General features: G+C 43.2%; 1 protein-coding gene across 2 annotated transcripts in view; it reads left to right on the top strand.

The window, feature by feature from the left end:
* dph6 (diphthamine biosynthesis 6) overlaps window positions 1-27,230 on the top strand; it is a 119,670-nt gene that overhangs the window by 36,053 nt on the left and 56,387 nt on the right. For both annotated transcript variants that reach the window (XM_083633697.1, XM_083633698.1), the window contains exons 5-10: window positions 4,363-4,481; window positions 22,350-22,411; window positions 22,840-22,934; window positions 23,075-23,168; window positions 24,982-25,132; window positions 25,674-25,799. In XM_083633697.1, the coding sequence (XP_083489823.1) occupies window positions 4,363-4,481; window positions 22,350-22,411; window positions 22,840-22,934; window positions 23,075-23,168; window positions 24,982-25,132; window positions 25,674-25,799 (647 nt within the window). The remainder of the gene's footprint in view (window positions 1-4,362; window positions 4,482-22,349; window positions 22,412-22,839; window positions 22,935-23,074; window positions 23,169-24,981; window positions 25,133-25,673; window positions 25,800-27,230) is intronic.

Below are 27,230 nucleotides of genomic sequence, written 5' to 3'. Positions count from 1 at the left end.
AGTAGTCAGTTTAAACATCTGTAGATAGTCTGATTCATAGTAGTCAGTTTAAACATCTGTAGATAGATAGTCTGATTCATAGTAGTCAGTTTAAACATCTGTAGATAGATAGTCTGATTCATAGTAGTCAGTTTAACATCTGTGGATAAATGGTAAATGGTAAATGGCCTGCATTTATATAGCGCTTTTATCCAAAGCGCTTTACAGTCAGTACTAGGTACATTCACCCATTCACACACCGATGGCGGCAGGCTACCACGCAGGGTGCTGGCACACCAACGGGAGCAATTTGGGGTTCAGTATCTTGCCCAAGGACACTTCGACATGCAGACTGGAGGAGCCGGGAATCGAACCACCGACCTCTTTTATCCAAAGCGATTAGTGGACGACCCGCTCTACCTCCTGAGCTACAGCCGCCGTGGATAGTCTGATTCATAGTAGTCAGTTTAAAAATCTGTGGATGGTCTGATTCATAGTAGTCAGTTTAAACATCTGTAGATAGTCTGATTCATAGTAGTCAGTTTTAAACATCTGTAGCTAGTCTGATTCATAGTAGTCAGTTTAAAAATCTGTGGATAGTCTGATTCATAGTAGTCAGTTTAAAAATCTGTGGATAGTCTGATTCATAGTAGTCAGTTTTAAACATCTGTGGATACTGTAGTCTGATTCATAGTAGTCAGTCAGTACGTTTACATGACACTTCGAATTATTGCATTAGTCCGCCTAAAACCAGACTTTTGAAATACATGTAAACATGTGAGCTTGACTGAAATCGAAGTTATAAAAGTCCGACTAACACACCCAGATAATGCGATTGGGAGTCGATTTACTCCTTCATGTATACAGGCCAGTCGGACTGAACATGGGACTGAACTGGACGAGGCGATCAGCGCATGCGCTAAAGTTCCCGTGCCAGGCTTTGACCCGGAAGTCGAACAGCGTGTAAAACTGTTATGTTAGCGGCCAGGGAGCGATTAGCTTAAGCTAAATGTGAAGTTTGTTGATGTAGTAGCTAAATCTGTGGCTAGAAAAAATATTTTTTTAATGGAAAATCTTAATTTCGACTGTATTGAGCTAACAAGGGGTAGCTTTGTGTTTAAATGTGTGGGTTTTGTGTAGAGTTTGGGAACTCACGATCTCTATTTCAAGTTAGCTTGCTAGATCAGCACTAACCCTGCTTAAAGCCTGCTTGAAGAATAAAACAAGTGGGGGCGAGGGGGGAGTAACAAGACTTGGGGAGAGGTGACCATTTGCATTTAAGAGACTTGCTGCTACCAGTTGTTAGAATTGGCGGAGCCTGCGTGTCGGTGACCCATCTATAGTCATATAATATTATATAAACATAATAGACAGCCTGTACACAGCCACAACAGCCTGGCACCAGGCTTGTCATCATTGGAGGCAATCTCAAAGCAGAGAGATATCGAGATGAGATTCTGCAACCAGTGGCGATCCCATATCTCCACAGTCTGGGAGCAAACTCCATCCTCCAAGATGAGAACGTTCGCCTTCACAGAGCGGGGTTTATCAGAGACTACCTCCAGAATTTGGGAGTAGAGAGAATGGAAAGGCCTACCAACAGTCCTGACCTCAACCCAATTGAACATTTGTGGGATCAGCTGTTCGTGCTAGAGTGACCAACACAACCACGTTAGCTGACTTGCGACAAATCTTGTTTGAGGAGTGGAATGCCATCCCACAGCAGTGTGTGACCAGGCTGGTGACCAGCATGAGGAGGAGGTGCCAGGCTGTTGTGGCTGTGTATGGTTCTTCCACACACTACTGAGGCTCCTGACTGTTTGTTAAATGATTAAATTCTAAAATTTGCCAATATGTCTTGTTTCTTCCTTGTTACTGATAGACTTCAATGATCCAATCCACCAAACAACACCAAACAAGAGTCAATAGCAACAGCAGAATAAGCTGTTTTGCATTGGCAGAGAAGGTTTTGTCACATTTTTCATGAGCGCAACCCACATACTCAGCTGTGCTGCTCATTCCACAAATGCATGTTCCTTACAAATGGGGCACTATTTAAAAGAGAAATAAACAGGCTTTCCAATGGAAACATGTTCACCCCCTGTAGCAACCTCTCTAGTCCCTATGCAGTTTCGATTCACATGCACTTTTATTTCTCCTCTTTTATCTTGTCGCCTTCTTCTATCCTCTCTTCATCTGTTTTAATTCTTGCTGTTTATGCATTTGTTTGCTCCTTGTTTTTCTCGTTTTTGTGTTATTTATTGCTGTACTGTTTTTATAACCTGGTTGTATGTCGCTTTGGAGAAAGGCGTCTGCCAAATATCAATGAAGTAAAGTAAAGGTATAAAATGTATTGCCAAGAAGCATTGTTACAACAGAGAAATAATCTACCAAACACAAATTTCCTAACTTTTTGTTTGATGTTTATATACAGATTCGCAAAGTTGTCCATCGTGGTGCCAGTTTACCTCTGGGTTGCTAACTTGCTAGCTCACTCTCTGACAATTGTTGTAGTCTGTAGATAGTCGGATTCATAGTACCGTAAATTCCGGACTATAAGCCGCACCTTTTTTCCCGTTTTTTGGCTTTTTTTGGCCCCTGCGGCTTATATAACGGTGCGGCTTATCTATGGATTTTTTCCAAAAGAAAAAAAAAAATCTCTCTTTTTTAGCACTCTTTCTAACTATAAATCCTATATAACTATAATAAGTTTTAATTTCCTCTCTTGCCCTCTTTTCACCACACTGTATGACACTGTATGACACTGTGTGCACTGTAAAAAACAACACAGGTGGTGTTGTGTTATGTTGTTTTGTTGAAATGTTAATAAAAATGGGAGCTTCCTCAAACAGCCATCTCTTTCCCGACAATCCCCTCTGTGCATGAACCCTTACATATGGTAATTAAACATTAAAACACAAAAAAAAAAAAAAAAAAAACCATTAAAACACCCGCGGCTTATAGTCCGGTGCGGCTTATATAAGAAAAAAATAGTCAACTTTGCAGGTGCGGCTTATACACCGGTGCGGCTTATAGTCCGGAATTTACGGTAGTCAGTTTTAAACATCTGTGGATGGTCTGATTCATAGTAGTCAGTTTAAACATCTGTAGATAGTCTGATTCATAGTAGTCAGTTTTAAACATCTGGATAGTCTGATTCATGGTAGTCAGTTTAAACATCTGTAGATAGTCTGATTCATAGTAGTCAGTTTAAACATCTGTGGATGGTCTGATTCATAGTAGTCAGTTTAAACCTCTGTAGATAGTCTGATTCATAGTAGTCAGTTTAAACATCTGTAGATAGTCTGATTCATATTAGTCAGTTTTAAACATCTGGATAGTCTGATTCATAGTAGTCAGTTTAAACATCTGTAGATAGTCTGATTCATAGTAGTCAGTTTTAAACATCTGGATAGTCTGATTCATAGTAGTCAGTTTAAACATCTGTAGATAGTCTGATTCATAGTAGTCAGTTTAAACATCTGTGGATACTGTAGTCTGATTCATAGTAGTCAGTTTTTGGAGGAATTCTAAAGTTGTACTTTTGCTTGAGGTGTGACACATGCCTTTCCATGTTGGACACAAACAGTCTCATCTCAGGAAGGTGAGATGTTCTCCTTGTAACAGAGATATCTGTTCCGTCTTTCTGATCCTCGTCTTATTCTCTCTTTCTTCCTTTCTCTTTCTTCCCCTCTCCCTCTAGACTTACAGCGATCGGACACATTGCAGCACAAGCCTCTCTAGTCTCATGTTTCCAAGCGAACCACAGAGCTCTCTGCTTATGAACAAATCCTGCTGTCAGTCAACTATTGTTTCCCCCCACACGCGTGTGCACGTACACACACACTCATACCCACTCACACCCTAGGCATGTCTTGAGCAGCAGACATTTATGCCCAGAAGTCTTAGCTCCAGTTACAGTACCTGCTTAGACCTGTGTGTGTGTGTGACACTGTGTGTGTGTGTGTGTGTGTGTGTGTGTGTGTGTGTGTGTGTGTGTGTGTGTGTGTGTGTGTGTGTGTGTGTGTGTGTGTGTGTGTGTGACTAACACGCACGTGTTTATGTGACAGACAAGCACAGCTTAAGGTGGTGAGTAATTATCTTAAGATGGTGCCATCTTAAGATAATGACTCCTTTTGGGTTTCTCCTCTCTTCTCCTTGACAAATCAAAAGCCACTGGCAGCAGTGACAGGTGGGAGTGTGCACTGTGGGACGATCACAGAGAGTGGCAGCCTGCCCACAAGTGGAGAAGGTGCCCTGCCCACAAGTGGAGAATGTGCTTTCAAGTGGTTCTGACTGGCAAATTTTCAACACGAACCCCTGTCCTCTCCTTCCCTTTCTACAACCTTCTTGCCCCCCCCCCCCCCCCCCCACGTTCCCCAGATGTTTGCGGCTGGGTTTGCAACCCCTGGCCTACCTGTGGCGTCGCAACCAAGAGTCCCTGCTCTCTGAGATGATATCATCTGACCTCCACGCTATACTCATCAAAGTTGCCGCCTTCGGTGAGTTTGCGTCTCACTCTCTCGCTCTCTCTCTGTCTCGTCTCCGGCAGCAGGTGAGCAGTCCGGGTATCCCCTCCCCTCCTTATTGGCTTAGCCCTCACCCTTCTCACTCTCCAGACTTGGACTGTAGGTTAAGGAGTGCTTAGCACGGGGGATGAAAGGGACAGAACTGGGACGAGTGAAGGATGGGAGGAGGGAAGCAGGCGGGGAGGTGTAACCAGAGAGAGAGCCAGACAAGCAGAGTAATGCCCAAATCATTAATCTGAGGCTTAGCAGCAGTGTTGAGACTTGTGCCAGCGGCGTAGGCATTGAAGCGGAGAACAATATGAAAAGATAAGAAGCAGGGGGGGGAGGGCTGTGTGGTGGAAGAACAGAGTGCTATTGAGTGGAGGAGTCAGGGCGGGGGGAGGGTTGGCAGTTGAGAAAGAATCACAGGTGATTGCCCCGCACATTAATGCAACCTGTCAATAAGTGCCGCACGTCCCCATTGTGTCTGAGCAGCGCTGCATTCTCTGCTTATGCAGAACTGGAAGTACATGGTCCGTGAAGCGATGATTAAAGTCTAGTACATCTCATTTACCTTTTTCAACTTCTTCTGCACTGAAGGAAGAGGTTAATGGCGTGTCTCCTGCTCTCTACCTGTCTGTTTTGGAGCCCGAGGATAGGAAGATCCCATTACAGAATAAGAGAAGAGACAGAGAAAAAAGTTTTCATTTTTCTTCTCTTGGGTACACCGTGTTAAGATTCCTGCCCTTAGATTCCTACCTGTATCTACTTGACAGTGAAGCCGGATCCCTTTTGACGGTGCCAGTGATAAATGATAATTATGACCACAAATGGTTCTTTTTACTCTCAAACTACTCGTGGCGATAGATCATGGTGTAGACACTGTTTACGTGCTGTTAAGTGCTTGTTGTCACCTCTGGTAGCAATCAGATGAAAAGAGGTCGCAGCTGACTGATGACCCGCAGAGCCCAGCAGCATGTTCGGCATTTTCTGCATATCTCTCAACACTGCTCAAATAGCCTCTCATGGAATGCATGCATATGATAAGCCATTTCTCTTTGCTACTGTATCTGCTCCACTCATTGCTCATGTTTGATGGTTTAATGATGAAGGCATTTTGTGCAATAAATATCATTATAGCTTATAGACGGTTTTAACTTGACAACAATAACAACCATCATTCACAACCCACCTGAATATCCGGTTTACTTCATGTATACATAGCTGAGCGCAGGCTGATATTCGGCACATATTAAATGTTAACGTTAGGCCGTGTCTCCGACAGACACATTAACAAGGTAGCCTATTTCTGTCTTTATGTATTGTAGTAGTTAGTAGTAGTAGTTGTTGTTGTTGTTGATAGTTGCCATAACAACCACCCCTGTCGGAAAGACGTGCACACGCGGCTGGGTAGTAGGAACCGTTGTTGTCTGGTCCGGAGCTAGCCTGAGAGGCTAATAAAAGCTACAGAGTAAGCTGACTATCAGTACGTTATTGCACGCATAGGCCTATCTTTACATAAAAAGATAGAAAAGAAATAGAAATAGGCTATGTCAGTGTTTCCCCTGAACAGCTGAGAAAGTGGACACTGTAAATAGCACTGTGAAGCTGATACAATTCAGGTTGCGGTAATGCAACATTTAAGGATGCCAACCGCCATAAAACAGAAGAAGAATGACCGATCAATTGGACGCTGTACAATGCACAACTGGCAGCTTGTCCGGTCTGCTGCGATGTGTTGTGCAAACGACCCCATCATCCTTCTGCAGCAGATCAAATGTTCCGCCGTATGCACAAACATTCTGAGAATCCTTTCAGAGAGCTCCTAACTTAGCCTAAAAACTTCTAGCCAGGAGTCTTAGCTTAGGAGTGATTTAGGAAAGTTCTCAGAGCAACTCTGAGGAAGGAAATGACAGAAACTTTTATCTTAGTGAGGAGGTGTGGTTGACCCCGTTGCTAGGTATGACTCATTCTTTTAGAAGCTGTGATTGGTTGATCAACAAAGAAAAAAAGAAAAACACACTCAGTGATAGAATGGACAGTGAAATAAACCGTTCATAGAATTTAGTCTGTATTAAGACATGGTGAAATTATGAATATTATCTTATGTAATGAACAACTCAAATAAAGTAATCAATAAAAAATAAAATAAAATAAATAAATAAAATAAAGTAAGCCAGACTTTAAAAGTAGCTACAAAATGTTTGAACACACAGACTTGTGCAGTATTCACATGCTGACAGTTAATATATTTATTTATATGTTTATTTGCCATGCTGGTAATTTCAGGGGAAATTGACTCAGCTGTCATCAATTTCGTTGATTGCAATGGAAACACGCAGAACAAGAAAGCCTAACTGGATGGAGGAGCAATGCTTACTGTTAGCACAATTAGTGGAGGAGAATAACCTGTAGCGTTTCATTAACTCACTGTTATTCAGAGTTTGGAGAATATTTATCCTACCTCTCTGTCTTTTTGCCATTTTCTCCTCTGCTAAAGAAACTCTCAGTCTCAAGCCTCTTAAAAGTCCTCCTCCCTCCTCTTATCAGTTTTCCACCTTAGGAGCTCTCTTAAGGGCTAAGATGTTTTGTGAGTAACTTTTATCTTTACCAGGATCTAGTCCTAACTTTAAGGGGAAATTCTTAGAAAATGTCATAATTCTAAGAATTTTCTTAGAATTCCGTCACTAAGAGCAATTCTTTGTACTAGGAAGCTTTATGAATACGGCCCTGATCCTAAAGGTTCTCACTCCGTCCCTAAAAGGCCTTTTACACGGTGACTCCCACAACTGTTTTGTGCGTCTTGCTTCCCAGCTCTATGGTGAGCATCGCAGAATGCATATTTCTCCTGTGATATTTACTCATCACTGCCAGAAATAAAGAAAACGGCCACCAGCAGATTACCGGTACATGACATCAAAATTACTTCTCCTCTATGGCAAGTAACCATAAGTGCGCTCTCTCTCTCTCTCTCTCTCTGCCTTCTCTCACCCCGCGCACGCACACAATCTACTTCTGTTAACACCCATTCATGGAAATGCACCTGATTCAAAATTTAAGATTGTCAACTTTACGAAAGTTCGCTTGGATTTTGCGCAAAATCTGAATGGAGACGCGGCTAATGATCACACTTTTCTCCTTGCCACCCCGCTGGAGCACAATGAACTTGCTGCAGCTAGAGGAAACGAGGTAATTATGCAAATACATGTCTTTTTAACAACATCATCTGAGACAAAGGTCTGTGTGTCTGCTTCTGCTGTTGTCTTTGCTAACTGACCCTTCTGGAATAACCCACATGCAGAGAAAAAGGCCTCACCTTGAAGGCCTCAGTCACCCAGCTACCTCCACCAAGCTTTCAACCCTTCTCTAAACACAACCTTCTCTAAAAGCAAATTCTCCACATTTTTTTGAAGATTATAATTAGAAAGGAAAATTACCTCGGGTGCCTTGCAGTGTGTATCTTGGCCTCCCACTGTAGGTGTTTGTGTGAGTGTGTGCATGCGTGTGTTTTGGCTACAGGTAGAAAGGGAAGATCTTATCACCCCTGACTCCTCACCTGTCCCGGGGCAGGGGTAATTAGAAAGGAGAGAATTGAATAGGGGTGCAAGCGCTGAAGGCACTTTAGGCACCACTCATATAATTGCAGCTTTGGCGGGAGCAGGTCTGAGCAGTGAGGTGTGCTGTTTGGGGGAGATTGGGTGACAGGGGCGTACCTGGGGGCCTTTGGTGTGTGTGTGTGTGTGTGTGTGTGTGTGTGTGTGTGTGTGTGTGTGTGTGTGTGTGTGTGTGTGTGTGTGTCTGTGTGTCTGTGCGTGTGTGAGGGAGAGAGAGAGAGAGATTTGGGAGGATTTACTTGTGCAGACCTCAGGAGGAGATGAAAACAACTCTCACAGGGCAAAGGTTAAGGCTGTATGTGAAATGACAGCCAAAACAGCTTATGATATTTTGTGGTACATTTGCAGCACAGTATGACATGGGTTTTTCGTTGGCCGCCGACTAGTAGTGGGAGGTTGCTGGAGCTTAATATTCCTTCATTACCTACTTAGAAAGACAGGTGGAAATTAGCAGTGAACAGATCAAGAAAAAGTACCTTTTGTCTGTAAGGGAGGAGATATTCAGAGACGACAAATCCCTGTGGTAAAAAGACAGCTGTCCAAATGCAGGGCGATCCTCTAAGTGAATTCTCTAGAAGTGTTCATTTGCGAGCTGATGGCAGCCTAAAACCACAAAAGAGAGAAAGAAGGTTTTCGTCTTTGAAGAAATTGCGTGTCGTTGAACTTTCTGAGTGTCAGCCTATGGATGTCAGGAGATGTTTCTCATTAGTGAAAAGCATTGCCTCCAGTGGGAAATGTGTATTTGTTGGTTAATTATCTCTTTATCATAGGATATCTTTTTTTGCTAACCATAGTAATTGGCTATTCCAAATGCCAGTATTAAATATTCATGTAATTAGTTAATTGATTGATTAGTGCAGGTGTGCATGGGGGCACAGGTTCAGTGCGCTGTGCAGCAGTTAATTGGTCCTCAGCTCCAGAGATAATTGGCACGTGTGAAATCAGGGTCTATCTGTCGGAAACCTTTTATCACCACATGATCTTATAGCCTTCCCACGAACATAGCCTTTGTGTTACAAGGAAGAGAATTCATCACTGCATCACAAATCGCTTCCACTGATCACCTCACCCACTTAAAGACACTGACTATCATGTAATATACACTTAAAGTACAATTAATGTTCAAAGACAATAAAAAAAATGCTGCTCTTGCCATTTGTTTCAGTGTGCTAGGAATTCAAATAGCATTCTTTCCTCTTTCCTATACATTAACACTGAATTTTCGTAGCTTAAAGATACTCTTATCCAAGGAAAATTACAATGAGTGCAAAGCGGAAATAAATTAAATTCCAAGATCATCAGCATTTCAAGCAACCAATACTAAGGAATAATGTCCAGGCCATAGATGCAACATGTGTTCTGTGTCCCTAGAATGTTTAAATATAACCACAAAGAACGACGTAAAGTAACAACCTGGTGTTGTTTTCTAACCCAGATGAAAACTTTGAGTTGACTGTTGTAATTTGTTGTTGACGTTCTCTGTACCACTGTTCATAAAGCACTGAGGCGCTGACACAGTTAGAGACGCTTTGAGGCTATTACAGTAAATGATAAACTACCGGCCTTGGTTTGTACAATGCTGTATAACCTTGACTTGGTCACATTGTATTTCGCCTCCTGTTAAGCGGCAGAGTCAGTTGCTTTTCTATATAGTCGATTCAGTATATATCGTATATCACAATTTCAATTTGGTCATCAGAAGAAAAACTAATTCTCAGTTATCAAAACATTTAGTATTAGATGCTTTTCACTATCACGTTTTGACAAAAAGTTGCCATCCCACAGCAAGCAAAAGGCATGAAGGCAGGGCCCGAAATTAACTTTTTGACCCACCGGCCAGTGGCGGGTAGATGGAAAAAATCTACCCGCCAAGCATATTTCTTACCGGCAAAAAAAAACCAATGCATTTTTATGTCACATATATCCATATATATACATTTTTTTCAGTACATTTCAAGTAGATAAGGTATTACGTTGAAGAATACACACTTAAATAAGAGGCCAGAGTAAAATTTGAAGCAAATTATTTTAATATATTGATTGATGATTGATTAATCAATACATGTCAAGTCAATCTTATCAATACATGTCAAGTCAATCTTGAGCTTAAATTGTAACCTAATGTTACATCATCAGACTCCTCACTCTCTACCCTCTTTGCAGGATTTAACAGAACAGAGGTAAATTTGAAGGTTTTGTAAACATAACTCCTCAGACTCCTCGCCCTCTCTCTACTTCTCCTCTTTGCAGCCAATGTGACACTGGCTCTGTTCATGGTCACGAACGGCTTCCAGCTTCATTGATTTACTACCGATGACAAACGTGTTGTTTCTATTTTTCTTTTTGGCATACTTGCGCCACACGGAACAACTCATCACTACAGCCCCAGCATCATACTGTAGCCAGTCTCTTGAAACACCACTATCGCCAAACTTCCACTCCTCTCGAAACTCCCAAAACAAGCCAAAAATGAGGCCGGAGATGACGCGCAAGGAGAGATTGGGGGCTGCAATAAAGGCGACTGTCGTAAGTTTGAATTATTTTACATGACTATTTTGTTACCCGCCACGTGGCGGACAGCCCTTTTATGTCACTCGCCAAAGCTAAAATATGCCCGCCATTGGCGGGTGGCGGGCTCTAATTTCGGGCCCTGCATGAAGGGATAACTCTTAAGCTTAGATACAGAGTAGAGCGCGCACATCCACCCAAACGCGCAGGTACTGGACAAAAATAAACAGTTGAATAAAAAGTAGAGTTCGCACACTGCTGTTGGAATCAGTGTGCGGACTCTACTTTTTATTCAATAACTCTTAAGCTTGACATGTTTAGGTAAACGGACACCCTTACCTGCTCTCTCTTAACTATGCCTTGCAGTTCAGTCACATGATGTCTTTAAACAGATTGTTATTTTAAGGGTCAAGGTTCAACTGAAGTAGCCTTTAACAGTATAAGTAAGATGGGCATCAAGAGTTTCACATTTATTTCACTTATTCATTTCCTTTGAAACCTCTTGCAAATTCTCAGCATAAATTTGATTGATTGATTGATGTATGCAAATTCTTAGCATAAATTAGATTGATTGGTTTATTTCAAACAGTTAAAACAATACATAAAAATGAAAAACAAATAAACATCAATAACAGTCCAACAGACTTCAGTAAAAGGAAAATACGTAAACTCCAACAGAATTAAGAGTAAACTGTTTGAAAAGGGGCCGGAAGAAGCCGAGGCTTATCGAGTCCTGCCCCCAAACCATTCATATACAAATTTATATGAATGGTATATGCCGCGCTGTGGGTACCTTGCGACCATTTGCGACCCTTCCAATCGACGAAGAAGAACGAGTGCAACAATAACAAACCTCACAAGTCACATAACTTTCTTTTCGTTTTTATTTTAGTAATAGTCAATAGCATAAACCATTACTTCATTTTAGTGCAGCCAGTTGTTTGTACGGTGTCAGGAAAGTCACTTTTGATGGATACTAGGAAGCATCCTACGTATGCATCCTAAGTATGTGGACAGCGGCCCAGGCTAGGTTGCTAACTAACGTTAATTTCGGAAAACCTCTCCTCGCGCCCCAAAGCAGGACTACACAGGCAGCAGGATAGCAGCATGGCAGACCTTCAAGTGTAAGTGGAGTTCGTTTTAACCATGCTTTATTAAATGACTAGCTGTCATTACTTTAGTTTGTTTGTGAATAATGCGCCGTTTTTTTTAGCTGGGTTTCATTCACACTTTTAATTTGAAGGCCGAAAAGGGAAATGGTGTGATAGTAAATTGAATTGACTCTGGTCTGTCAATTCTATCATTTCACACGTACCATTTCCCTTTTTCGACTTCAAATTAAAAGTGGAAAAACAACTAAACGTTAGCGTGTGAAGCCTCGGCCTATCTGGATTATAAAAGTATAACGCTAGAGAAAACAGCCATCAGCCATGCCATTTTATACTAATTTATTGCCAAATGTTTTGGGAATCAAGCTTGGTTAGCTTAGCTAGTTATGCCTGCATCTCAATAGCCCTGCTGCCTGGTTGTATTTGAGACCTTTTGACGTGAGTTGAGCGTTTTTATTGGGGGGAGAAAAAAACTCAGACTAGTCGACTAACTTTAGGGACGACTAGTCGACTAGTAAAATTCATTAGTCGTGAATGCCCTACTGTGTATATATATACACATACTTATACAAACTTACACATACATACACACACACACACACAAACACACACACACACACAGGGCCATAGCCAGGGATTTCGGGCCCCATGAAAGGATATCACATCGGGGCCACGGACGGAAAATTTTGGCCATTTGAAGCCCAATTTAGAGGAATATCTCATTTTAAATCAGAGAGTTCCCCAAACTTTTGAGTAGCCAGTCAGATTGAAAAAGTAGCCGGATCAAGTTCGCGGCGTTTGTTCCAGTGGTCCTTTTCCCAATTAATAAACAAACCTCAAATATGTATCGATGAGTGTGACAATCTCCCTGCAGGGCTTGACATTTGCTTTTTTGGCCACCTGCCAATATGGCTGCTAGAAGTTACCAGCCAATTAGAATTTCCACTAGCCAAAATGTTTTTCTTGAAATAAACCAGAATATGAGTGGGTTAATTTAAGCATAAGTATCAGTAAGTGGCCTGGGATTCTCAAAGCCTGTGTTGAGGGTCACATGAACAAAAATGCACTCTTGAAGCTAAATAAATCCAAAACCAACAAGTTAATTATTTACATTTTTGACTTCAATGTAGAACAGTAATTTCTTACACATGAGATTACTTTTAGCCTTTTAGTCATAAAGATTATTGAAAGGTATTCCATATTCCAGACTGAAATGTTATAACAGAAGTAGAGTATTGGCCAGAATGACATGAACATTTGGACACTTATTCAGCGGGTATCTTGTATGTTGCATTCAGGTGCACTGTAAAAAAAAAAGTCAAGGGCCCTTGGAATCGTCCACACTTTCCCCCGCCTGGCTACGGCCCTGCACACACACACACACACACACACACACACACACACACACACACACACACACACACACACACACACACACACACACACACACACACATACACACACACACACACACACACACACACACACACACACACACACACACACACACAATAATATAACATTATAATAATTACACATTGTACCTAGATTTGAATTCTATAAACAGAATGGATTCATTAATTTCCACATTTGGAAGGATTAATTTGCTCTCAAGACTTTCACTATCTATATAAAAAAAATGTTCAATATGCGTATAACTACTTGTAACTAATTTCTCCCTTTTCATTTATTGAATTGAAAAGATTTCATCTTGATGCAGTTGCCACACAATTCATGCTGCCTGTTATTCTGTTCACAGGCATTGCATTTCAGATAAGAGCCTGACAAATTTCACATATAACCTTAATCTTATCATCCTTTGTATGGCGCAGCCTCCCTCCGCTTCTCTCTTCCCCTCTCTCTCTCTCTCTCTCTCTCTCTCTCTCTCTCTCTCTCTTCCCCTCTCTCTCTCTCTCTCTTCCCCTCTCTCTCTCTCTCTCTCTCTCACTTGCAAAGATGAGGTGATAGTGAGCAGCTATTGTTTTGGCGGAGGTCTTTGAGAGAGTTTTGTTGAAAGGCTGATGCTGCTCACCTACTAGGGATGAGATGCTTATTTCATGCATTTAAAAGCTAAAATGTTACACATCATGAATCCAATTTTCTCCGCCTTTTCTCTCTGAAGGCAGGGATTAAAGCTGAGCTGTCAGCTGGCATGCCAGATCTTAAGACAAGCCGCGGATGTCTGTGATACCTCGCTCAGCTCAGCTCAGACGCTATCTACAATCTCCCCGCTTCTAATTTAGCATTAGGCTCAGTAAGCAAAATCACAGGCAGTTTCAATTCGATAGGTAAGTCACTGCTGTGGGCTTACACCAATCAACCTGTTGAAGGTGAGCCGAGGCCGATCACGATCGTTAAACAGAATTAGTTTTTGCTCTGGAAATAATTGCCATTGACTATTACAAGGGTAGAAGAGAGAGCATCATATTCTGTAGAGTTCAGAAGTGCAACATGTTAGAACTATGGCTTTTGGTCCAAAGATTTTGTTTCAGAAAATGATTTTTTATGCCTGATCAAAGGGTTTCCTGTGTGGTATGGCTTATATTGTAAGCTTCCTGTGTAGGGCTGGGTTAAAAAAATAGATTCTCAGATTTTTAATCGATTTTTATTTTAATCTTTTGATATCGATTCATATGTCCAGAGATTGATTTTTTTTATTCCCCCCCATTTAAAAAAATAAATAAACATAGGCTATAATATTATAGGCTGTGTGTGGTAGTTGAAACATAGTTTTAAGTTGACGTTTATTTATGTTTGTAGTTGAAACAAAAACAAATACTGTAGGCTACATAAATGGAAATGTTTGATCATTAAAGGAGGACTTACCCCCTAGATATGTATTAGAACAGTGATTTGAAAATACCTATGGAAAAAACCAAGAAATGACATATGCTCTTGTCTATACTGGACTCTTTGGCTGTGTTCCAGTCAAGATTCTTTTTCGGAAATCGACGCCATTACAGTTTGCCTACTGCCTCAAAAATAATTTATTTGAGAGGGGCCATATCTTTATAAATATCAACAACTTGCCAACGCTGGTGGCCTGTTTGGAAAGAGCTTTGCTCAAAATGGTTGAAAGTTATATCAATTTGGTAATTCAGTGGCGAACTAGAAATTTAATTATTTTTCTGCATGTATCTCTATGGAAACTACTCAAACTACATTACGAGAGCAAAGTGACATGGGCTCGTTAACAGCAGCACACCCACAATAGGACAAACCTCTCCCTCTGGGGTAACACAATGCGAGATTTCTCCACGTAATTCCCTCGTCTAACTAGAGATAAACCGCGCAATGAAATCCGTTTTTAATTTGCGTTTTGGGGCTTTTCGTGATTCTTGTTAAAAGTTACTGCAGGCAGGGCAGTGTCAGACCTGTGAAGAGCTCCGCCTGCGCGTCCCCGCTGCCTGAGCACACAGCAGCTCGTGCTCGCGCTCTAAAAGGCAGGGTGCCTACGAGCTGCTGCGTGGCCGGTAGAAAGGGCATCAGACTCGGTGTGATAATCCTCTAACAGCATTTGAGCTTATTCAGGTAAGATATTTATAATGTAATGACACATTCAGCGATAAACTGTCTACAATGAAGACATATGTCAAATATGACAACGTGGTGTTCAGTATTTTAAGAGCACAGGAGCTACTTCCCTGATCAAATCCATTCCGCGCAGCAAAACACACACACAGCGAGTCCCCCCCCCCCCCCCCCCCCAGTCCCCAGTCGCTGCTGACATTTCCTGAAAAGTTGGTGTTGCTTGTACACAGTGACGTTATTATAGTAGCCGATGTGTTTAGACCAGCTTTGTCACGTTGTCACGTCGTAGTATAGCGTTATATTTTACATGTGCGCTGCGATAAGATTTGTTTGCGGAAGGATGAAATTGAGGCTCTCACTTTGATGCTGGGCTCTCGGAGCTGATTGCTGCAAACACACAATAAACCCCTCCCTCCCTCCGGGCAGTCAGTGCAGCAGCTCTGTGTCCCCAGCGAAAAGGGGCACAGAAGACCACCAGTCGTCCTTGAGAGGATTCCAGCATTCGTTGTCTCTCAACCTAATTATATGGAATTCTGGACAAAATCATATCTAGGCTATAAAAAATAAGATTTACATGAGACCAAATCTCATCATAGGGCCCCTTAGTATGAAAAAGGTTGGGAATGATTTACTTGCTATGTCCTTCCTTTTATGATTATAGTGGCGTTTATTGATAGTATTGTGTTACATAGGAGTTGGTAGGAAAATAACAGGCGATTGTAATAAATTAACAGGTCAAGTGACATCATGGCAATAGGCTTGGAGTTGTGAGGAGCCGAAAGGGTACAGGGGGAGTAGGGGAGTAACTATCTTGAAATCCCATAGTCTTTGGTTCACCATGACGTCATGACGTGTCAAATATCCCATTCATTTGAGAAAAAAAAAAAGCAGTGTTACACCCTTAGAGGGCGCTTATGCCAGGTATGCTGCTGAAAAATGATACAAATGGTAAAATGGCAACAGTTTGGTGTCAAATGTGGAAATTTTGACCAGAATTCTTCACACATCACCCCCAAAGTCATATATATTGGTTAAAAGCTGAAAAAAAGTGTTTTGGAGGTAAGTCCTCCTTTAATATCTACTTTTAGAAAGTATATAGGCTGAAATCAAATCACTGTGCATAATTGTGAAAGTGTCTTTATTGACAGATGAAAAGGCTGTCATTTACCCTTTGTCACCACCTGGTGAGTAAATATATGTGTAACTAAAACCATTAAAATTGACAACCGGTCCGCAACTTTTTTTTCCCATGTATCTACCGGTCCTTGGCGCAAAAAAGGTTGGGAACCCCTGTGTTACATAACTGGACAATCATGTAATTCAGGTTACAGCTCAAAAAACATGTTTTAGTATCACTAACCAAATCGATATTGAAATTAATCGAATCGGAATCAAATAGAATCGGGATTAATCGATTCGGAACCTTGTGAATCGGAATCGAATCGATTCTTGAAATTTGAACCAATACCCATCCTGTGTGGTATGGTTTATATTGTGATAAATTCCCATCACTTTCCACTTGCCTCGGTGTTTCTTACGAGGTCCTGCATACAATACGCCTTTTTTAAGATCTCCCACCTTTGACCATTTTCTCATGCCTGAACACCAAACTGACTCCATCGTTTAAATGCCTCTTGGATTCCTGGTAAACTTTTTATTCCTTGCTAATTTCAGCCTCTTAAATGTCGACAAGGCTTTTATAAAACGCTCTCCCTCATTACTGGACTCCCTGCTTTTAAAGTTCACTGAATTTAATTGCAGTTTTATAGGATAATACGGGATAAAAAGGCCCTTTAAAGCAGAGCCATTCCTCTCAGTCTCTCTTAGGGAAGCTCCTCTCTCTCCAAAGTGCGCTCTTGCTGTCTCTGGCGGCAGACTAATGGCAGCTTCTACTGGGCTTATTTGGGTTTAATGTGCCATAATGAGGTTAGGTAATTGGGTTTAGGTCAAGTTGTAAAACAGGTTGAGAGGAGACAGGGATGTGAAGATCATGTAAATGAGCGGTGTTAGATCGCTGAAGGCTCACGCTGGTGGCTACTCAAAGACTTCTCAAAGCCTGCATTGTACAAGTACGAACTCATCCCACCTATCTTCATTTCTAAACTGTGTCGGTAACCTTTAGTCAATTAGGAACATCATAAGAAACACTCATACAAGTGTAAAGTGGTCTTAGGAGAAATGCCGTCACGTTAATGCCATCTTTGCATCATTCTATCACTCAGTGCTGTCGCCTGCATGCGTTTCCATCCGCCTCCTCCCTCCCTGTAAATATCAAATCATGTTCATATATTATTGAAGAGTTAGGAAGTTAATGAACATATTAAAAAAGCGACATCCCCTCAGCAATTTGAAGCCAATCATTAAAATTTGTTAAAAGGCATGACTAATTAAAGAGGATATTTAAATGGGATTGAATTTTAATGCTTTTTTTTTCTCCCTCCTTATTACCTTTGTGGCGGGGTTAAGATGAGAGGATGTCGAGATTAGATATTCTCACACTAATTAAGACCATGGATCCCCTGGGAAGAAAATAAGGGTCTGGCTCATTCTCTCGCTCCACACTCACTCTATCCTCATTCTCTCCCTCCCTCCCTCGCTCCGTCGTGGCCCTCCCTTCACTCCCCCCATCCTGCTGGACCACGGGGGCCCGGAGGAGAGGCACAGCTGGGATTAAGATGAAACCGGGATGAGATGTGATGTCCTCGCTTCTCCTCTCCCTTCCCTCTTGCCTCTCGCCTCCCATTCGTCGCTCCCTGAGGGGGCGGCGGTGGATGACACGTTAACCTTTGAGGTTGTCAGGTCATGAGAGAAGAGAGATTCTCACATTACGATTAACTTTGTTCCTCTAATTAAACACATGAGCGTGCAGATGAACAGGACCATATGATGCCTCAGAAAAGAGGGGGTAGATTTGGATTTTCAGAGGAATTATTAGGGGAAATTCTGCAAATTCCTTTTTATTGCGATGGCATCGCTGTCACAACTCCACATCACTCTGTATAGGTCATCCGTAACTTGTTAATGATTATGTCAAATCAATTAATACCGTAGGCAGGCACAGTGAGAGGAAATGGAAAATGGAGAATGAGGCAAGCCACTGCCAGTGGTCATCAAGATGTACCGGTACTTTTTAGCCCCTGCCTACCAGGGTCGCAGGTTCGACTCCCCATGTTACCTCCGGCTTGGCCGGGCATCCATACAGGCACAATTGGCCAGTTTTGCGGGTGGGAAGCCGGATTAAGGGTTTGTGTCCTGGTCGCTGCAATAGTGCCTCCTCTGGTCAGTCGGGGCGCCTGTACGGGGGGAAGGGAACTGGGCGGAATAGCATGATCCTCCCACGTGCTGTGTCCTGCCGGTGAAACTCCTCACTGTCAGGTGAAAAGAAACGGCTGGTGACTGCACATGTATCGGAGGAGGCATGGGCTAATCTACGGCTCTCCCCAGATTGGCAGAGGGTACAGTACGTGGCTGCATGGTTTGAAATCCACAAAAAATTCTCACTCAAACTTTCCCACTCTCCTCCCGTTCCTGTGTTTTTATTCTTCTATACTTTGCACAGGGCATCCGGTACACTTGTGCTTTTGTTTTGTTTCTTCAGCATTACATTACATTACATGACGTCATTTGGCAGACGCTTTTATCCAAAGCGACTTACAATAACACATTTTTGTCAGCAATAGAACAATCAACTATGCAACACAGTCTATGACACCTACAACTTCTGAAGGAATAGTGGTACAAGTTTAGCTTAGCTTAGTTTAGAAGTTTTTTTTTTCTTTTTTTTTAAGAGAGAGAGAAAGAAGTTAGTTCAAGAAGGGCCCAGATGGAGCCTGAAAAGGTGAGTCTTTAGTCTTTTCCGAAAGATCGTCAGTGATTCGGCCGTCGTGACCGAAGGTGGAAGCTCGTTCCACCATTGAGGTGCCAGGGACGAGAAGAGTCACGAACGGGCATGATTGTTCTGTTCTGTTCATCAGTGAACAGTGAGCAAGGTGCAGTCTGAGAACTGGCTTGTGTGTGTGTGTGCTTTCTTTGTAAGAGGGGTTGTTTACCGGGTGAGAGGGAGTGCAGCGTGGCGTGGTGCCATCAGGAACAGGTGTCAGGAAGACACAGCGAGGATTTGTGTCACACAGGAAGTACAACCTATCAGCACTTAACAAGCTGAGTAACGTGTACACTATTTAAGTACAGTCAAAGACAATGGGATTTCAAGCAAGACGGCCCAACTTCAACTCACTTCCTGTCATTTAGGCATGCGGGTTTTGCTCATGGCTTTCCACGGACATGGCCACTAAGAGATTTTCAGCAGGTCTGAGTCTATTGGAGTCAATGAGAAAAGTCAACGTGATCTCAGATTATGACAGATCCCTTAGCCCAAGGGATCAATTAAATATCAATTAAATATTCAATTAAATATTCGGCCCATTCTCCGAAGCCACATATCTTCAGAATATTCTGACACTAAAATTAAACTTGTTCAAGACCTGTCTATCTCAGCAACACACTCTCGCGGGATTTGGCAACAGGAACTCATGTTAGCGGCCAGGGAGCGATTAGCTAAAGCTAAATGTGAAGTTTGTTGTTGTAGTAGGTAAATCTGTGGCTAGAAAAAATATTTTATCTTAGTTTCAACTGTATTGAGCTAACAAGGGGCAGCTTTGTGTTTATATGTGTGGTTTGTGTGGAGTTTGGGAACTCACAATATTTCAAGTTAGCTTGCTAGGTCAGCACTAACCCCGCTTAAAGCCTGCTTGAAGAAGAAAACAAGGGGGGAGGGAGTATGAGACTTGGGGGGAGAGGTGACCACGTGACCATTTGCAAGAGACTTGCTGCTACCAGTTGTTAGAATTGGCAGAGCCTGCAGTGACGCGTGATTTCTATTCGCACATAGGATCAGCAATAACCACGCCCTGTGGCGCCGGGATTGGCCAGGAGCATTGAAGCTTGGGACTAAAGCACCTGGGTTTTTTCATCTTTTAAAATAAAGATGTTTAAAAAACTATTGCTTGTTACATTTTCAGTGCTGTACCTTTTCTCTGGGTAAGAATTGAGCTTGAAATTAACGATATGATACATTATATTATATGAGCTATGAACGTGAACACAACACCGTTATTGCATGTTTTTGTAGATTGTGTACATTGTGTAGATTACAATTATTATGCTTATTATTATTATTACTATGCTAAGGAAGGTAGGTGACCATAATTCATTTCAATGTCCGCTCTCAATGTCCGCTCTCGAAATCGCTGTCCGTTCTCAAGAGCTATTCAGTTGGTTCATGAAATCGCTGGGCTGCGTGCCCTCCAGTGTTGCTCCTGGCCAATCCCGGCGCCACAGGGCGTGGTTATTGCTTATCCTATGTGCGAATAGAAATCACTCTGCAGTGACCCATCTAGATAGTAATAGAAGATCTATGGTACAGTCTACCCTTTTATTCCAGCTAATATGGTCGTAATCCCTAAATAGGACTGATCAAAGCAGTAATCTTTCTGTAAAGTTTCTTCTTCATCAGGGCATCTTCTTAAATGGGCAAGACAATATGGCAAAGGGCTGGGATTTTAGGGCCATATGATATCCATTTAATTTATTTCCAATTTCTGTTTTATTTTTTTCTAAATATATATCAATCATAGGTGGAGCATCATCAGAGAAGGGTGCTTTCTCACTTGGAATGATTGCTTTCCTTCCGTGCCCGAGTACGATTGCCCCCCCTCCCCTCTCCCCCGCTGGTCAGCTTTCACATTACAACATTTATTCCGTGCTTGGGAACGGAAGGGAACACTTGCAGAGTACACTTGCATCATCAACTACACTTGGAGTGTATCCTCGCCCGTGTGTCGTCTATGTGGTTCGGTACGGTTGGCGTTTATATTTGCAAGTGTTCCGTCCCCGGGGACGCCAAAGCGTTCCCCAGACCACCTTTTCAAGTGGACCCTGTCATGGTTCGCTGTTCTGCGCCCGGGCACGAAACACAACATTCACACTGATCAAACGAACCGGACCTGGGGGTCAGTTTGGGGACAAGTGTGCTTGGAAACGGTCCCGGGTCCCCAGTGAGAAAGCACCCTAAGAGGCCTTGTTGACTGTGATTGGTGAATGTTTAAACACTGATCCAATCAGCGGCTGACAGCTGATTACAGCCGGAGGGAGGGTAGCCTATGACATCCGTGTCCTGCATGAACTAGCTTCATGTTGTGAACTTGTGAGGTGACGTAGTCCCACGCAAGCCCGGCCCCCCTCTCAAAACACCCCAATCGAAAACTGAATTATTTCTCTAGGCCTATTTTACAATGATGAAATCATTTAGGTTACTACAATAATTAGGTCTAGTTCTAATTTTGATAATTAGGCCTACTTTGTTTTTAAATAGATTTCAGCCAAATTATGGAAAATTCATCGTTAATACCAACTGCCATGATCATATGGCTCTAGTTTTCTTGTTCTTGTAGAAGTATACTTTACTTCTTGGCTTTCCTCTGTGGGGAGCAAGAGGCAGTGAGCTTGTGTCTTTTGAGGAGTGTGCCACCACTGGGTATGCCTACAAAGCTCTCCTCCAGCCTCTCTCTCCCATGCCTGTGAGTCACTTCCATGCACCATTTCAGGGGAAGGGGAGGGGATTGGGGAAAGGCAAATAAACAAGATCTCTTTCCAAAGTTTATGTTCTCAAAGGGAACTAGATGAGGAGGTGGATGGGGAATGGGGGTGGGGGGGGTGTGCTTCGGCAAGCAATTGAAAACTGTTGCCCTTACCCGGAGAGATCTGTGTACACTACTTGCAAAGTCAAACAAATAGATCCAGGGTGCAGGTTTACGTGTGTGTTTGTGCGACTGCCCATAAACCTCCCTGCTTGTCATCTCCAATCACTGTTCTCTGTTCCTGATCAGGCCTCTCTCACTTTCTGCACGCGTGTGTGTGTGTGTGTGTGTGTGTGTGTGTGTGTGTGTGTGTGTGAGTGACTGTGTGTGTGTGTGTGTGTGTGTGTGTGTGTGTGTGTGTGTGTGTGTGTGTGTGTGTGTGTGTTTGTGTGTGTGTGTGTGTGTGTGTGTGTGTGTGTGTGTGTGACTGTGTGTGTCTTGGGTGTGTTTCTCACATGTTACCAGGCCTGGATCCAGAGAAGCACTTGGGAAAAGCTCTGGCTGACATGGAGCCCTATCTGAAACAGGTCTTGACTTACCGTACTTGCATTTCTTCTTGTACATCTTCTGTTCACAATCAGTAGTCAGGGTGTCTGAAGCGCCTGAAAAAGTCTTAAAATGTCTTAAAGTATATTAATCTTAAATACGGCTATACATATTTTTGAGTTTTACATTTCAGAAGTCTTCAAAATGGTAGTTATTGTGAGAAAGCATCCCAGTCATGCAATGCATACCTATATTCTCATAGGTGCACTGTTTTGAATTGGGTCTTATGTTTCATACTAACGGGTATTAAGAAGGTTGAATAGAGGCTTCATTTGAACTTGCAGACACCCTGGTAATGTACGGTAAGTGCTTCTATTACTTTTGTAGACTAAATTATGTGATTGAGGTGAAGTGACACAGTAAAGGGGGGTTGTTTATTTTAATGAGGTGTTCTGTTTTTGGTCATTAGCTCTCTCAGATGTATGGAGTCCATATTTGTGGGGAAGGAGGTGAATATGAAACCTTCACCCTTGACTGCCCTCTCTTCAAAAAGAAAATAGTAATGTAAGTAGAGTATTATAAACAGACACGAATTTGCCTGTTGTAGAATTACTGTTCTATCAGCGTGTGGCTAGTTTAACTTTAAAAAGTGATGTGAATTTGTCCAACAGTGTATGAAGGTGTTTGTTTTTTTGCTTGTGTAGTGATGCAATGGAGACAGTGATCCACTCTGCAGATGCCTTCGCTCCAGTTGGCTACCTGCGCTTCACCAAGATGCACACCGAGAACAAAGACGCTGTGAGTGAAACTTCTGAAGGAATCCGAGAGTTCCACAAATAACATCAATGCTGTTCAATGTTCAATCAATAATGTTGCAACAAGAGTTGCTCTGCGGTTGATTATTCTAAAAGCACTAAGAGCTAAGGAAAGGAGAAAGAAAATGTTACAAGGAATTTTCTTTTTCATTCTAACTCTCCACAATTACGGTAAACTTCGAGTTAGACTTTGAGGACAAAACAAACACAAGAACAAAACCGCTGCCCTTTGGTGTGTGATAACTTTGTGGACGAGAAGAGAAAAACAGCGCTGTAGGGCGCGGGGCAGATCAACCTCCAGAGGGCCTCTCTCTCTCTCTCTTGCTCCCTTCATCGCTGCCTCTCTCTCTCCTCCAGCCCCACATGGCCTACTTTGACGTCTGCAATATTCACTGCAGCCTGAAACTAGGCCCAGCTTCATAAACATGTCTGCTCACATTAAGGCGCTTTGCATTCAGGTAGCTGGCTAAGCGGACGCAGGCGGGGGATGGTGGGGAGGCGTTTGGTATATTAGAAGGAGCTGAATGGGGGTCTGCAGACTGGAAGGGTGACACTTTACTTCCAAACATTTGACTTCCCATGCAAGGGCAGACATAGGCCTCATTTATCTCTACTGTAATGACTCTGTGTGTGTGTGTGTGTGTGAGCGAGAGAGAGAGAGAGAGGGAGATAATTCCCATTTGTCGTCCTGTGTATCTGCATGTGTATCCGAATGCTAGCCTATTGGGTGGGGGCTGGGACTGTTATGGACAGAAAACATACCCCCCACACCACCACCCCCCTGCAACCTCAGTGACCCTCCAGCATCACTCCCTACAGCTATATATTTTTTACTCCCCACCCCACTGCTCCCACCCCCTTCACACATACACACACACACACACACACACACACACACACGCACACGCACACGCACACACACACACACACACACACACACACACACACACACACACACACACACACAGCCACTGTAGCCCCCCAAAGGTTGCTGGGAGAAGAGCAGGGAGATCCAGGGCCGGGGAGGGGAGGGGAGGGCAGGGGGGAACCAGGGGAGAACCTGCCCTGGCTCAGCCTTCTGAAGCTCTTCTCATCAGGGTGACAGATCTGCGGTGACACCAGCACTAGAGGAAACTGCACCGGGCTCAGGGGGTGGGGACGGACCGCCATCATTTGCCCTCCGTTAATGCTAGTCAAGCTATTTTTCATGTGGGCCAGGAGAGAGGGACTGAAGTATAATTAATTTGATTATCATATGGCCTAATGCAGTTGACAGCAGATGAGGGGGGTGAGTGAGTGTTGGGCAGGGTGAGAGGGGGGGTGTTGAGGAAATATGAAATATGTATTTTAATGTGTGATGCCCCAGCAGGATCTGGAAGGTAATATGTATGGCTTAGACTTAGAGAATGCTAATGATTTGTTCTTTTAAAGAAAGTAGTGGTGTAGAGGCTACGTATAAATAAACAGATAAATAAAACACTACTCCCAAGCATGTCTCACACCCACCACCCAGTCAGGAGTTTTGACTGACAGCCTATCAGAAAACTCTCTCCACTCCCTATTCCTATCCCTATTCGCCTAAATCAAGAATATGTTAGCATGTTGTTTCATATTCATTCACCTTGAAGTTATATGTGTCTGGGCCCTTGTCGTGGAGAACTGACACACACTGCCAGCTCGGCGGGGTGTTGTGAAGCTCGGCTAATTATACTGCGTTTTGTCTGTGTTTGCAAAAGGCTCCGCGTTGTTTGGTGGCCGTTTGGCCTGATGTATTCCCCTGTGGTGTTTTATTGCAGGATGCGGTGGCGAGAGCTTTGGCCCATGCTAGTTGTCCTTGCCAGAACGCCATCGACAAGATGACTGAGGAGGTGGAATATGCTGATCAAGCTGAAGACAACCAGCAAGAATCTACATCAAATTGTGACCTTAGTTGTCAGCAGGGCCGCGGTGAGATGCGTTTATTGTGAGACATGTGGCAGGACGTGTGTGTGTGTGTGCGTGTGCGCGCGCGCGCGGCGCGCGCGTGTGTGTGTGTGTGTGTGTGTGTGTGTGTGTGTGTGTGTGTGTGTGTGTGTGTGTGTGTGTGTGTGTGTGTGTGTGTGCGTGCGTGCGTGCGTGCGTGCGTGCGTGCATGTGTGCGTGTTGGATGATAGTGAATGTGTGTTCCCAGAATCTGTGTCATGTGGCCAGTGTCATGATGCTACTGTTTTTGAGTGATTGTTTGACAAGGGCTGTCATTTTTGCAACATATTTATGACAGTCTGTGAATTCATTTCTCCTCTGATACAATCCACCCATGCATGAATTACATCTCATATATGCCCTGGTTATAGATGACAAAAAAAAGAAAAAGAAATAGCGTGTTTATTTTTACATCCTAAATGTTTACACATCAATGACTTGCAGTGCAGAGTGCATCAATTATTTTGTTGCGAATTCCAACCCGCTAACCCGCTTCCTCTTGATGGTGTTGTATCTCTTCTTCCAGAGCTTCCTCCGTCCTGCTCAGCCAGGAGCTCTAGGGGCTATCAGTGGATCTCTGGCATCAATGGGCTTCAGAGCAAAGAGCCGGGGATCCAGGGCCAAAGCACCACAGCTTTCACACTGCTGCAAGGTAAGAAAGAGAGGGAGAGCACTTCTGATGAAAATGGTGTACCAGAGCTCTGACAACGCTCTTAAATATCTCTGAGCTCAGAAAAACACAAGGAACTACTAGAACATTCTTTTTTGCCTCTCTCTGAAAGAGCACAAGCATAAAGACACACAAGTACCCTAACCCTAAATAATCCATGTTCTCTTCCATCAAATAAAGATGAGATCTTTTATATGATCAGAGGATTCCTTTGTCCAGGGGTGATTTAAGCTACTGAGCCAAACAGATATGGGAGGGCTTGCTGTACTACACGGCTCGCTTGAGCCCCCGAAAAACCAATGGAGGAGGAAAAAGATGGAGGAAAGGACTTTGTCCCCTGGGTGCCTCTTTCTTCCTCCTTGTTGTGTTAATGTAGCAAAACACACTTGAGGAGGTGCGGCACAGCTTGAGGAATCGTTCTTTTTTCACAAACGTCTAAAGGCAGCAGGCGAAGCCCCGCCCCCATGTGTCAGAGGCTCCGCCCGTCACAGGGACGGGTTAGCGAGCGCGCCACCATACAAGGACAGACACTTCAAATTAACTCAAAGCCAACCCTCTCTTTAAACACACACACACACACACACACACACACACACACACAGAGTGCAGTCATGTTGGGTGGGTTATTGTTTTTGCCCTGCAGAACTTTGAAAGTGCTTTCACACAATATCTCAGTATTTTTTTTCCCTCTTTCTCTTTTTTGATGGAGAAAGAGGGGCGAAAGATGAAAAGCATATTTAATGTTTATGGTGGTGCTGGGCTGAACAGCCTTCACAGTGCAGAGACAATATTAAACAAGTTAATATTTAATGAACAACCTCTTTGTATGAGGGCGAAGTAGTCTGAGACGCGAGCGTTGGCGAAGGAAAAACAAACTTGCAAGTTCTTTCACATGATTGTAGGGCTTTGCTTTGAGCCCCTGCTCCTCCGTTTGCAACCAAAGCATGCCGTGTGCACACATACAGTTACTGTATTGAACCGTGCTGTCCTGGAGGGGACAAACACACATACTGTATTGAACCGTGCTGTCCTGGAGGGGACAAACACATACTGTATTGAACCATGCTGTCCTGGAGGGGACAAACACACATACTGTATTGGACCATGCTGTCCTGGAGGGGACAAACACACATACTGTATTGGACCATGCTGTCCTGGAGGGGACAAACACACATACTGTATTGGACCATGCTGTCCTGGAGGGGACAAACACACATACTGTATTGGACCATGCTGTCCTGGAGGGGACAAACACACATACTCTATTGAACTGTGCTGTCCTGGAGGGGACAAACACATACTGTATTGAACCATGCTGTCCTGGAGGGGACAAACACACATACTGTATTGGACCGTGATGTACTGGATGGGACAAACACACATACTGTATTGGACCGTGCTGTCCTGGAGGGG

The sequence above is a fragment of the Poromitra crassiceps genome (assembly GCF_964638095.1).
Source record: "Poromitra crassiceps genome assembly, chromosome: 3".
Lineage (NCBI taxonomy): Eukaryota > Metazoa > Chordata > Actinopteri > Beryciformes > Melamphaidae > Poromitra > Poromitra crassiceps.
This window is presented reverse-complemented; position numbering and strand designations above follow the sequence as displayed.